Source organism: Chlamydotis macqueenii, chromosome 5 (genome assembly GCF_036417535.1).
Source record: "Chlamydotis macqueenii isolate bChlMac1 chromosome 5, bChlMac1.mat, whole genome shotgun sequence".
NCBI lineage: Eukaryota > Metazoa > Chordata > Aves > Otidiformes > Otididae > Chlamydotis > Chlamydotis macqueenii.
The window spans coordinates 9,761,738-9,776,349 of record NC_141560.1 but is presented as its reverse complement, the minus strand read 5'-3'; the positions used below and the strand labels follow the sequence as shown (position 1 = coordinate 9,776,349).

Below are 14,612 nucleotides of genomic sequence, written 5' to 3'. Positions count from 1 at the left end.
AAGGTGATGGAGGCCTATGAGCAGATCATGTCTATGGAGGTATCAGTGATTAAACACATATTTTAAAGAGAAAATGTAATTGATGAGCTTTGGAGAAAAATATTTACTGATATTTCACATTCTGGAAAATACTATTCAGTATCTGATCTCTCAGATCTTATCTGAGCCTGTTGAATCAGTGGAACTTAACAACAAAAAAGTGCTGACTCATTAGAGAAGAATGTTTTTCTATCCCAATGCAAGATTGTGGCTTTGTCCAAAATCTATAGTCTTGCCCAGGATATTTATAAAGCTGAAAATATTGTTTGAGATTTTTTTTCTTCTCATGAATATTCATACTAGTAAGTTTAAACACATGCTTAAGTTTTAAGAAGACACAAGTGTGTATTTTCTGATCTATTTCCACACAGCACATTACTACAGTGTTATCGACACTTTGTAAACGAATCAAATAACTACCTGGCTTAATCTTTCCTTTTTGTACTGAGTTGCAGAGTGAATGTGCTCTAGCTCTTCTTTCCCAGCAATTTTTCTTTTGAGGCTGAATTGGACTCTGTATGGCTCGGAATATTGGAGAATCTTGAGTGCATCTTCATATTTGATATTATCAAAAAATATTGTAGCACTTAGAAGCTGATCACCTGCAAGTGGAACCAGACACGATTTTAATTAGTTTGCAGTTTCTTCCAGTTTTTCAAATTTTGTTGAATGCTCATTAAAAAAAAAAACAGTTATCACATCCCATTTATTTAAAATATAAAATGATGTTCACATAATAGAATCACAGAATAGTTAAGGACCTCTGGAGATCATGTAGTACAACTGCCCTTCTCAGGGAAGGGTGAGCTACAGCCAGTTGCTCAGGACTGTGTGCAGTCAGGTTTTGAAGATTTCCAGGATGGTGACTCCACAATCTCTCTGGAAAATCTGTTCCAGTGTCCGACCACCCTCACAGTAACAAAGTTTCTTCTTACATTTTTTAGACTTCGAACTTTTGTTCTTGTTTAAATAATTATTTATTGTCATTTTGTGACATACTCTTTTGTGAAAGAATCAAAGGCAAGTTCTTAATAAATGAGTTGGATTTTTTTCATTTTAGCTGTGTTTAGACTACTTTCTATGTATCTTTTTCACTGTTGCAGTGAAAAAATAGATTTTTTTTCTTAATGGCATATAAAAAAAAAATCACATTTCATTAATGTTTAAGAAGCTGATCTTTGAAATTATTTATATGGAAAGGTTAAGCTCACACATAACATCAGCTGGTTTGGGATCTACTATTTCTACAAGATGACAGATCAGGTAGGTATCTATATGCACACACAGCTACATAAATGATGATTATTTTAAGATATTAAAAAAACTAAAACAAAATGGAAAATCAGACTGTACCTTCTCTTAGACTAAATATTTTTGAAGCAGGAGATTCCTTAAGTACTTTTTTAATAAATATTCCTTCATTTCCTCCACCTGTCACACTAAAACCACTAGCACCAGCTTCCACTTCTGTTTTCAGGGTCACTTCCATTGTCTCCTAGATATAGAAAAAGATGTGAATTTATAATTTTTATTCATTGTATCAAAGTGTTCTACATTATTCTACAATTAAAAATTGAGTCTCCTTAGGTATGTTTTCAGTAGCTCAAGAAAGATTATCTAAAATACAGAATGTACTTGTTCATGGTGGGTTTGATACTGTTCTAAAATAGAATTAAGCACGTGTCAGGGTTATGCTGGATCAGGGCCACAGGGAAAATAGGTTGTAATTGTAAAAGGTGAAACATATGGAATCTTTTAGGGCTGAAATATTGTCTTTTCTGTGAAGATGTTAAGCACCTGAATTAGAGTCAATGGGCCAGAAAAGTCAGACGAAGAGCTAATGCTGTACTGTACTCAAACCAGAGAAAGCTAAAGAACGCTAAAAAGAATTATGGAAGTACCCCAAATAGGACAAATAATTGTTCATGCTTGTGCCACAACTAGGCAATTTGTGAAGTTCCTGGTCGAAACAAGTCTAAAGCGATTCTTTGCCCATTTGTCTTTCCCTCTGTCCACCCATCCATGCCTGTGTGTTGGAACAGACTTTACTATTACGCAAGCCACATGCCTAAAACTAGAAAGCGCTTTTAGACCGACCTGTGGATGACTCTGTTTTGATTTGTCTGTAGAATATTTTTTGTTTTCTTCTTGAAGCTGAAAAAATAATTTGCAATTATTTAGTGTGCAGAAGTCACGCTGTTGTAAAGTACAACAAAAGTCCTACATCAGTTAAAATCCCTGGTTGTGCTGGTTTTGTGTAGCGAGGGGGGGGCTACATGGGCAGCTTCTGTGAGAAACTGATAGAAGTTTCCCCTTTGTCCGGTGGACCTGGCCAGGCCTAGGGCTGACCTGCTACTGGCCAAGGCTGAGGCAATTGGTGGCAGTGATAATGCCTCTGTGATAACGTATTGAAGAAGGGGAAAATAAAAAAAAAGAAAGAGAAGAAGCAGAAACACAGGCAGAGAGTGGGAGGCGTGAGCCTTGTGGGCCTTGCAGGCCTCACCCTCTGGCCTCCTGTTGGGCAGCTGACTGGGCCCAACTCAGCCCGGCCTGGCTGCAAGAAGTGGAGAGGAGAGGAGATGTGAAGCGAACCTGAGAGGTGTCTGCCTGCCTGTTGTGAATAAATTTTTGTGAGAGCAACGGCTGTAGAGACCAAGGTCAGAGAAGAAGGAGAGGGAGCAGTGGCTGCTTCTGGCCAAGATTCCCCTGCAGCCTGTGGTGATGACCATGGTGGAGCAGGTTGTACCGCTGCAGCCCATGGAGGTCCATGGAGGAGCAGAGATCCACCTGCAGCCTGGGGAGGACCCCACGCCGGGGCAGGCAGGTGCCTGAAGGAGGCTGTGGCCCATGGAGGGCTCACGCTGGGACAGTCGTTCTGGAAGGACTACACCCCGTGGAAGAGATGACCCACGCCGGAGCAGTTTCACATAGGACTGCAGCCCGTGGGAGAGACCCCACGATGGAGCAGGAGAGGAATGTGAGTTCTTCCCCAAGGAGGAAGGAGCAGCATAAAGCGACAAGTGATGAACTGACCATAACCCCCATTCCCTCTTCCCCCCTGTGCTGCTCGGGGCAGGGAATGAGGTGGAGATAATTCAGAATAAAGTTAAGCCCCAGAAGAGGGGAGGGGTGAGGGGAGGTTGTTTTTATCTCTTTCATTATCCTGCTTTGGTTTTATTGTTAATAAATTGAAATGGTTTTCCCCAAGTTGAGTCTGTTTTGCCCATAATGGTAACTTGACTGATCTCTCCCTGTCCTTACCTCAAACCTCGAGCTTTTTTGTTGTATTATCTCCCCCCTGTTCCCTCGGAGGGTGAGGGGAGTGAGTGAGTGAGACACTGCGTAGCCTCGTCTTGAGGCTAAACTACAACACTGGTTTAGACGAAAGAGCTGAGGTTGACCTTAATGGCAACACAGCAAAATTGGGATCTACAAGTGCAAAGTACAATATGTGAATGATTTAACTATATTATACTCAGTAGTAAATTAGATGTCGAGGTCTCCCTACATTGTACCAAAACTTGCATTAAATGAACACCAGAGACTAATTGTATAAAGACTTCAGGATCTTTTCTGTGTGTTACTCAGGTAGCACATTTCTCATGCTTTCACCTTTGCAAACATATATCCTTTTCATTTATTTGACTTCAGCATGAATTTCAAACTGTTGCCTACTTATCTTAACATGACTGTACTGATTCAATCTTTAACTCTGAGTAACCAAGAGGTACCATTAATTTTGAAATACTTATTAGTTAGATTCAAGGAAAAGCACTGTGATTTCTTGACACTCTCTGCCCCAGGTCCCTTAAGGAATGGAATCAAATGCGGGTTTTTTTTTTTGCCAAGAAACAAGAACATGTCCAACAAGAAGTCTAGTACAATATAAACCCATCAATGAACATAGCTCTGATTTTGGTGTGGACACGAAGACAATATGGCTGCAACAACATCCTGTTACACGACATGAGTCTTGGCTAGTTGTAGCCTCTTGAATCAACTTGGTAAAGCCAAGTCGCCTGCATGCAAAATCAGTGTCTTGCCTTTAAATATTCTTCTTCTATGGGATATTCATAAACTGGAGAGGATCCTTGTGGCCTTGGACGAATGTCTTCTACTGCCACTTCATTAACCTGTGGAAAAGAAATGAGTGATGGGAAAGGAACATCCACCATTAAACAGTGACCAATTGGTTTAGGAGAGTCTTTCTAGTTAGGCATAGTCTCCTTCTGTGTACAAATCTTTTATTAGTAATGGCAGATGTACAATAACCAATAACTCTTTCCTTAGGTCAAGAACAAATACAATTCTCATCAAAAGATGTTACTCAAGAACACAAAGGACGGACTCCTGAGAGACAAAACCAATGGTATGCTGATTTTTATTTTCTTTGTGTAACATATGCATCTATGGGCTAAACAGACTGAAAATACTGACAGATCAATTAGTAATAACTGAAAAAGGCAATAAATTCCCTCCCCTGCTTTATTTGCACACCTAACCTTCGCATCCTGTGGCTTCAAACTTTATTGCCCTCTATAACCAAGCAAACCAAGGAAGAGTCCCAGCAGGAATTTCTGCTGACAAGCACTTGGCATGCTTCCTTCTGGAGTGAAAGGACAGGGAACCTAAACCAGCTAAAGCTTTAAAGAAAAGTTACTGTAGTCAACAGCCATGTAATAGTTTGCTAAGTCTTGATATAAAACTTACGCTGGTGAATCATGGGAAAGAGCAGATTACTTTATATTGAATCATCATTCGGACTTTTGAGCTGGCAGGAGAATCCCAAGCAGAGATACAATATTTTTAATGGGGACAAGATCCAACTATAAACAAAATATTTAAGATCCGATTTTAGTAAGGTAACTGCCAAACCCCCATCCCAAAAAAAAAACCCAGCTCTAAAAAAACTCACAGAATCTTCATCCTCTGCATCCGCATCCGCATCAGCATCTCCTGGAGGCTCGGCTGGTCTCAGCTGTCGTCCAGAACCTGCAAGCAGCATATAAATTGTTGGCGTGTGGGAGCCATGCAGAGCACAGAGAAGTCAGCTTGCAAGCTGAAGCTTGCTGGAGCAGCATGCCCAGGTGACGTGCACCAGCCTGCTTTCATTTAGATTCCTTATCTCAGATCTCATCAGGCTGATCTTTCCAAAGACACCCAGAAATATTCATATCCAGGCTTTTGTGAAGGAAAAAAATCCCCAGATTGAAGAAAATGTAGAACTAGAATTTGGCCAGATTTTTTTTTTTTTAATTGCTATGGGGGGCTTGAGGTGTGTATTGGGCAGAACTCGCAAGGTTTTGGCAGCAGTGTGGCTGTAGGGTGGTCTCTGCGGGAGGAGGTCACAGGTCACCCTGTGCCAGAGGCAGCTGCTTGCAGCCAGTTCCACCTGCAATGCTGAAACGATGAGAGCTGATTCTTGCACCTCTGTGAAAATGTGCTTAAGAAAGAGTGGTAAACGCTGAGAAAAAGAGACAACACCACTAGAGGAGGAGAAAAAAGACAGAGAAGACCACACTTGAGCAGGAGGGGAGAGGAGAGGTGGCAGAGCAGGAGAAATGCTGGAGCAAAATAGAATCTCAAGCAGGGGCCAGAGGAAGAAACGCTGCCTGAGCAGGGGTAGAGAGTAGAAGGCTCAACTCTAACGGATTGGTGACTGGTGGAGGAATCCACCCTGGGGCAACTGAGTATGAGGCAAGAAGTGGAAAAAGAAAAGCAGCCACTATCTGCTGACTCCCGTCTCCTTCACCAACTCTCACCTCCCCAGAGGGACTAAGTGTGGCCCACAGTGACAGGATTGGAGACTGGAAAAAGGGAAGGAGAGGTGTGCAGAAGGAAGCTGAGGTGTTTTTCCCAAGCAGTTTTATTTTTTTATAAATATCAGAATCAGTAATTAAAAGTTCAAGAATTGGCAGCAAATTAAATTGATTGAAATTCCCCATCACGAAACTTTTCCTTGCTTCTGATAGAAGTCTTAAGACATGAGCCAGAGGGTAAACATCATGAAGCACTGATGAGTCATAAAGACTCTGCTTTCTTGGTTTTCAAAAGTATTGAGGGCAGAGAGAGAGGAGGTGAAGCAGCTGGGCTGTTTGAAAGTATGATTTTGTTGAAATGCCTTAAACTGGGCACCGAAGAATGAAAACACCATGAATACATCATGCTTTTCAGCGATCTGGGCTTAGCCAGTAGAGGACAGTGTGGCTAAATTACACATTCCCAGATGCACAGGCTTTTCTAACACATGCATGAGTCCTTGTCCTGATAGCTGTGTCTCTTTCCTGTCTCCATGCTCCATTTTTTTTCAAGCCATCAGGCTGTCTAGCGCTCTTACACCCAGTTCTGAAGCTGCCATTAGAATACATAGTTTTGGCTCTCCTAATCAGATCCTCTGGCTTAAAAATATGGTCAAACACTAGAGAAGACAACCGCAAGCAGAACTGTGCAACTTATTAATTGTCTACTTTAAATGAAGAATCTTTGGGCTGGAACACAACATTTCTGGATGTGGATATTACATGCTGTGTGTGCAGACAAGATGGCATGACTTATGCATGTATGCAGTCTAACTTAGACAAGTCATCAAGCTCTTGTTAAAACGGCTGTGACTTTGCTAGCCTTTCTTCTTAGTTTTCTGAACTCCTTCATTTATTTTTTCTTGACTTCATTGAAGATGTACAGGCAGGATTTTGAAAGAGTTATGCAACATGATCAATGATGGACCACGTTGTCAAGATGAACGGTAATAGTGTGCTTCCAGCGGGAATATCCCATTGGGCCAAGTTTACAAACATGATAGAACAGAAGGCATCCTCATTAGCCATATTTACATCATCTTAATCAGCCCTCCTGTGTTTTTTTAGCTCCAGAAAACTAGGATCAACTCAGAACACTCAGGACTGCCAGACCATGCCTCCTTTAGCCTTCACAGAACTAATCCTGATGCCTACAATGGACAATTCTAGAAAATGGGCTTAATGAAGACTCTAATTCAGATTAAAGACCTGTATAAATTGGCTTGATTTTTTTTCCCCCCAAAACTCTAGCATTTGCAATTTTCAGAAACTAAAAAAAAAATTGGAAAAGGAACATAACCTTGTTAAAAAATTAGATGTGGATTTATGAACCTGATTTTAGGCATTTCTGCTTGAAAATTCTGGAATCCGTTCATGAAGCTCTTCACCACATGTATTTTAACAAGCATCATGATGCAGGACTGAGGCTTGATTGTTTCATTTGCTTAATGTTTCTAAAGATTCTGGTGCCAACAGTGAATTTTATGGCTGTTACTAAAATTCCAAGAAATAGTAAAGAGTTAGTCTTTAGCATTGCCATATTTTTCACTTGGGAGAATCCCACCCACAAGCTCTGCAGTCCAGTAGAATGACTTAACAGAACATTGCTTGGATTGCTAGAGAGTTTGCTCTTCAGTGCGGCACTTCAAGGCTAAGTATAGCATTGATCCCTGGTGGCTGCCAATAATTTTGCTACTGGAAAAGAAAAAGGAAAGAATTATCTGGGAGAATTCTTGGGCTGATTCACTCTATTTCTCGTTTTTTATTCTGGTGTAACTTCAGTGACATTTTATTTGCTTAGAACGGAAGCAACGCAAGTATGGAGTGCCCCGTTCTCGGGGCTTGAATGATCCTGTATGGTCTGTGCCATTGATTTTTCACCATCCAGTGGGGCATATCCTTTGAGTCTACTGTACTGCAGCTGTCCTGAAGGTTCTAACACAGGTGAAACTTTTAAAACAGACGTTTTAAACAAAGGATTCTTAGTATGATTGGGTGACCAACACCTTCAAAATCTTCCTGTTGCTAAGACCAGGTTACTCATAAAATCCAAGAGAATTAGATCACTTTCCACAGTGAGACCTGAACACTTATTTCTCATCAGGGTGCCATTTTAAAGCAACAAATTATACTGCCAATTCTTGTTCAGAGTGGATGTAGAAACATAGACCTGGCCTGGATGACATCTCATCTGAGCCTGGAGAGAAGTTTCTTATTTTTCACTAGCTGTTGATCAAGCAAAACAGTGGTGTATGAGGCACAAGGGTGGTTTCACATGCTTGGCCAAGTATTGGCAGGTTATTGCTCTCCTTGTCCTTGCTAGAGGGGCTGCTGATCAAGGTTTGCCAAAATGTCACCAGAAAAATCCCCTGCTGTTAAGAGGAAAATCTGTCAGCATAAAAGGCCTCTTTCACCCACCTCACGATGAGTAGGGAGGGACAGAGTCCTCCTGTGAAAGCCTTCAGTAAACTGTTACCTCTCCTACATGGTGATAGTAGGATTCTTTCCTACAAAATGGAGCAACACATTACTGTCCCTAGGGCTCGTATAGAGACGTGGCTGAGATTGCATGGAAGGACATCAGCTACACAAATGACCTTCCCTCCCAAAGCTTCATGCCGAGGCCTTTCCATCCACCCTGATTTCCCCAAACTCAACCTACTCTGCCTGTTTACCATAACTAACCTGTCTCATAAAAGACTTCCTGTGCCCTTGATTCCTACTGTAGACTAAGATTTGTTTCAGATTTTTTCCCAGTTCGGAATACTTTAAAAACAAATCTGTAAAAGTAAGGAATTACAGTACATCGATGAATTCCATTTTCAGCAAAGCCTTCTTTCTGTTTACAAAAGACTGTGCCAATAAACTATGATTTATATGCATGTCATTTTCATGCCCCAAATAGCAGTGATGCCAACATTTTATAGGTTTTAACTTTTTTTTTTTATAAACCCTGGACAATCAATGCTTTGTTCAAAAAGTTTTCATAAACAAGATGGAATTTACATCAGTGACTACTTCTAATAGCCACTGAACTGACTTCAGAACAAGGGAATTTTTTGAAAGTAGGCAGTAGGAGTTATATAGGCTGGAACATTTCCATATCATATGACTGAAAAGTGTATTTGCTTTTTAAAATGCAATTAAAATAATTATTTTATCTTTAATCTAGCAACCCAGCTGGACTGTTTTGAGTAAAACCACAAAAACGTAAAATCCGATAATTTTTTTTCAGTATTCACATTTGGTGGGTTACAGTCCCCAAAACCACATTTGAGACATTGAAATTGATTATAATTTCAAGTATGACAGTGCCATTGAACTAAACTCAATTGTGCTTTAATGTATTGTATAAACTGAAGAGAAACTTAGTTTTAATTGGGACACTGGCATACAAAATTACCATAATCTGTATACTTTAAAATCAAATAAAACAGCAAATGAGAATACCAGAGGTGATGTTAAAAAAAAAAAGAAAAAAAGTAATATTCTTTACTGATATTCCTTGCTTCTTTGCTTTCAAGTTATATCCCTTTCTCTGCAATTCTTAGATTTGGGCTTTCTGCTTTTTAAGATTTTGTACTGAAGTTATGTTTGCATATAAATGTAATGAATTTAAGTAATCTGCTCTTATATTTAATCATAAAACATTTCCTTGCATCAGCTTCTTAGGAATTATCTTTCCTGCTAAAAGTGGCTTTGTTTTGTTTCATTTTATTTTATTTTGTTCCGGTTTTTGTCAAAGAGAACTAAAATGCTGTTGTTGTGGTTTTTTTCCCCTGGGAATTTAATGTAGATCAGTTAAAAGTGACAAGAGTAGCAATGGTTGCAATGCACATATTTCTCAAAAAGATGCAGTTTAAATATTGGTCATTCCCAAGTAACATCTTTACCAGGAGAAGAGGTTCTTTCTTGGTATGTACTGACTAGCATGGATTATCTAACTTCAAAAATAGTTTCTCTTAACAGGCAGAAACCTGATCTGTGGTAAACATCTGCCCACAGGTGAAGACTTGTATGCTTTGCTCACTCATTTATTATTATTTGTTAATATATGAAGGTCACAACCTATGCCTTTTCTTTACTAGGATTTTGGTGTTTGCCAGTTATGATTTCTTAGGCAGTTACCGTTTCTTAAGACACAAACAGTCCTGTTTGTGCAGTATTGTGGAAATGAATGGCTTTTGGGTCCACAGTCAGTCAGAAGATTTGTGTCTTGACATGTGAGCAAGGCTGGGACATCTTTAGATCAGGTCTCTTCTGACAGTGCAAAGCACAGTGTGGGCACATAACCTGTTTTGTATTATTCATAATGAGAAGGAGGAGCGAATAATTGCAAGACAAATGACAAAAATAATAATTTTATATCATTGACATTGTTGGCACTGTGTTTGACCCAGGAAAGAATTCGTACATGTAGTCAGCAATTTTCACAGTGCTCCCTCATGTGCTTATGTCTCATTGTAAACACGGTTCTGCATCGCTGCTGTCATGGATAGCTTCAGTTGGCTCCTCTGTCAGACCCCTCTTCCTGCAGCCATCACTCCCTGTACCTGCTGATCCGTCTGTCCCTGCGCCCTCAGCCACCCTGTCATGGGCCTGGTACTTCTCATGTATGCACGGCTAGTCACTACTAATGCACTGCTCCACAATTCCTCCTATGTTAAAAATTAAACCCCTTTCTTAGAGTGCCTGATTTTTTTTTTCCCCCACAGCTTGTTCTCCCTCTCTTGCAGGTATCACAATTACTGGGATTCCTTCTCTTCCCTCAGAGCTCTCACAGCTGCCTGAGCAGTGCTGGTGCAAAGCCCCGCAGCCCCTTCTGATTCACTTCTCATATTTGAAATAGGGAATATTTAGAATAGTTAGAATGTTTTAAATTGTGGGTCTTAGTTCAGGAAAGCACTTGGTAAGAGGAACACTATGCACATGCTTGGCATTCACCTTGGCCTCTCAAGAGTGCTTTTTCAGATAGATAAGTTCACCTGACTTTAGTTTACTAAGAGAAATTTTTCACTTCAAGGTTATGGGCAAAAAGACAGGAATTCAAACATTTTACTTTTTTTTGGCAACATCAGTGCTTCATTTTCCCTGTCTGCTTCTTTTTTTTGTACCCATCTCAATCCCCTGTCTATTATTTTGATGAGTTATTAAATTAATGCACCTTGCTGTGGGTTCCTTGAGTTTCCCAGGATATCCCAGAAGACTAGAGACTGATGAATAAATGTAGATCAATCAGCTAATTAAAATGTCACATCAACTAAGCAGTGTCATCAAGCAAATAAGCTATTCCATTCTTGGTTTGGTTTCCTTAAAGCTCCCATGACTGAAACATGGCCTAAATCAGATTTTTTTTTTTTAAAGCCCTTACAGACAAAGTTACAATGACAGCAAAAGGATCACTCTTCCATCTCAGCTACCATTTTCTCAATATGAGCATGAATTTTTGGCACTTAAAAGAACTATTTTCACCACTTTCCAAAATCAGCTATGCTAAAGATCTCTGAAGCCACAAGCAGATCATTGTGTTCTGCATCAGTTGGCTTGGTGAGCCAGGATTTGCTAATCCCTGAGCTAAAAATGTTGTGCAAATGATATGTACAAGCACAAAATTAGTTACTTAGCATCAGCAGTGGCCTGAAATGTTTCACTATTTATCTTTGTTTCCCCTTGAGTTTTTTTCTTCAGCTTGAGTTACAAATGGACGTGGTGACCTAATGCTATGTTAAAAAGGACTAAAAGGCTAGCAATACCGTAATACTTCAAGGCCTGTTGTTAAAAACAAACAAACCATGGCAGATTTGTTGTCCAGAACTGCTGTCCTTAGGCTACAAAGCAAAGAGCATCAGCTCTAACACCATACCTTGTGTTCTGCTGTGTATTTCCCTAAATGTACATGCCACGCTTACTGTAAAGACCATGAACAAGAACTGGGAACACATGACTGTAGCAGGGCTGCTCAGTGTGAGGGGCTTGGCTGTAGCAGTTTAGAGCAATCATCCTCACCACCCAAATTGTCCCAGGCAGTTTGGTGGAGGAGTCAAGTCCTTCCAAGCAAGCTGGCCGTGAGGGAAACGATCCTGTGAGCATCAGCTGGCAAATATAAGAATCTGAAAGTGACTGCAAATAAATTATTTTATGCATGCACTGTGTTCCTTGAGGAAGCTGCCATGAAGTTTAAAGCACAGCCCATGGCATAGGCTCTTGCACAGTCTATGTAGGCTTGACCATCATCTCCAGCAGGCCCATGGCATTCCCAGTAAGCAGCTCCAACTATGCTGGGGAAAACCCTCAGCAAAAAAATCAAGAGGTTCATCTTCTACAGAGATTTCCTAGCACATTCCAGAGACCTGGATTCATTCCATTGTCCTGCAAGATCCCACAGACTGAGTTACAACAACTGCTGGGCAGGGCTGTGGAGCACGGCAGGACCGCAGCGGGAATGCAGCGGCTGTCACTCTATCCGGGCAGGACACATGGCAATGGGGAGATGCGGGCACAATGTCACGGAGGAGGCTGCCTCTCCCAGCCCTCCATTGCAGGAATGTAATGTTACTTCACTTGAGCCACTGCCAGTGAGGCAGTGGGGACACCCAGGAGCTCCACCTAAACGAACCAGTTTGTCAGCTCTGAGATGAACTATTGCCACAGTGGAAAAAGCAGCCGTTCTGCCTCAGAAAAAGCGATAAAGTGAGGAATAGCACCTCCCCTTTAGTGTTTCCCCTCTGTGCTGTGCTGGGAGTGGGACCCTCCCCACCCAGCCCTGAAATTCTGGTCTCCCTAGCTATTTCTGTGGGATGAAGACAAAGGACTAGTCTGTGGAATGAAGATAAAGATTTTGCTGCTAAAGGGCTTTAACAGGCCTTATTATCTGCAGGATGCTATCAGAACCAGCTAGGCCTGTGATTGAGCTGTACTCCTTCCTTTGTTTTGCTTTGGGTTTGGCAGTGCCCCCCTGGCTGCACTCTGTCACGGAGCTGCATACTTGTGCTGTGATGAATGTAGCTCAGACGTTGGAGCCGAAAGCAGGGGCTTGTAGCACAGCAGAGCTAGAGGAGCAGCTACTCCCAAATAGCCAACGTGTGAATAGCTTCCTTCCATTCAAGGCATGAACAAGATGTTTTAATTCAATGCCTTGGTATGTTAAGCTGCCCTTGTCGGCAGTTAGAGTACTTCATTAAAAGCCTTCAAATCATCTCATCTCAAAACCTTCCGAAAACAGAAAATTATGTATGTTACAATCATCAGTCTCCTCGCTCGGCCGGAGACTTGTTCATGAAGATAGCTCCTGCTTTTATCAAAAGGAATGGTACTCTGCTCTGCAAAGTACATCCAAGTACGTGTCTAGGGAATTAATGTTTCTTACAGATCATACTGAGCTCTGCAGGATTTTATAGAGCATTTTCTACAGGTTGACTAATATCAGGGAAGATGTCGAAGAGCACTGGCAACTAAGAACAGATATAAACACTACCATAAAAAGAGAAACTACCAGCCCCCAGATGAAAAGGAGAGTGAGTGGCTTTCCCATGAGTGTGTGTTTATTGATAAGCTCTGCCCGCAGATTTAAAACTATTAAAAGCATGCCTGCTTATGCTTCACAAGAGGAGCAAAACCTTTAATGAGACCGATCAGAAAGGAGCTCTTTATTTTCACAGTGGTCCAACTTTCCTCTGATGGTAAAGATAAACTTAATAGAATCCATAAGACATTTCAGAGCATGAGAATAAATCACTCTGGTGAGGCTCTGCACAGACTTTCTCAGCTTGAGTTATATTTAAACATGAAAAATACAAGGAACTTTTTTTTTTTGTTTTAATTGTCATATTGAAATTTCCTAGATCCTGGGTTAATGAGTTTCATCCAGATATCACCATTTTTTGGTTACTTGGCTATACAGGAAATGTAATTTGGCCAGATCCACGTAACTTTTCCAGTACAAGAATAAAATATTTACTAAAATATTTTATTAGTCTGATATTTCACTCATTACTAAAAAAAAAAAGAATAATGTTTCATAGGAGTAACACAATGTTTGAAAACAAGCTTTCAACCAAATTTTCTTGTGAGAACATGGTTAGAATGATGTCCAAAGGAGACAGCAAAAGCAGGTGGCAGTGGTCGATACCTGAATTTGTCTCTCCTGGTCCATCTCTCCTCTTTCTAGCTGAAATACAGCTGCAAGTGGCAGGGTGAAAAAGGCAGCTGCAGAAATGGTCATAGCACCCACCAGATGACCAGAAGCTCAGTGCTGTTTACCCCTACCCAATGGTTCTGTCTCAGAAGTACAAGTTCTGCACCGTCTCTGTAGTTGTAGCCTAACAACTGCCTGAAAGGTTGGTGCAATGTCCTGCCCTGTGTCTGTGTGTTTGCTTGTTTTAGGCAGGAATTTTCCTCTCTCTCAGGTTTTACGTGACGGAATGGGTTTCCAACATGTGTTTTACTTCCTGCAAGAATTCCCACAGTGATCTGGTGTGTAATTATTGTGATGATGGTGTGACACTAGGACCCTCTCTGATAATTACCAATTATGATCTTTTTCCTATTTTCTATTCTCACAAAGTCAGTAAGAGCAGGGACTCACTTTTTAGTAATTGTTATTACATGTGTCCTAGGTCCTGGACTGAACAAAAATTGCTTACCACTCTTTTGAACAGCGCAAAAGCGAGTTAGAGATTCAGAGCCAAATAAAGCAATTAAGACTCGTCTAATCCACTGTGATCCTTAACAGCTTTATCTCCTGGGACTCTCAACAATTTTCTCTCTTAGGATATA

The 14,612-nt window shown here is 40.8% G+C and overlaps 1 protein-coding gene across 1 annotated transcript in view; it reads right to left on the bottom strand.

The window, feature by feature from the left end:
• The window catches only part of AHNAK2 (AHNAK nucleoprotein 2), a 58,733-nt gene that overhangs the window by 26,423 nt on the left and 17,698 nt on the right, over nucleotides 1–14,612 (bottom strand). Inside the window, exons 2-6 of the mRNA XM_010130284.2 lie at nucleotides 4,955–5,031; nucleotides 4,083–4,172; nucleotides 2,137–2,193; nucleotides 1,393–1,534; nucleotides 460–641 (exon numbers count right to left, since the gene is read on the bottom strand). Coding sequence (XP_010128586.2) covers nucleotides 460–641; nucleotides 1,393–1,528 — 318 coding nt within the window. The 5' untranslated portion in view covers nucleotides 1,529–1,534; nucleotides 2,137–2,193; nucleotides 4,083–4,172; nucleotides 4,955–5,031. The remainder of the gene's footprint in view (nucleotides 1–459; nucleotides 642–1,392; nucleotides 1,535–2,136; nucleotides 2,194–4,082; nucleotides 4,173–4,954; nucleotides 5,032–14,612) is intronic.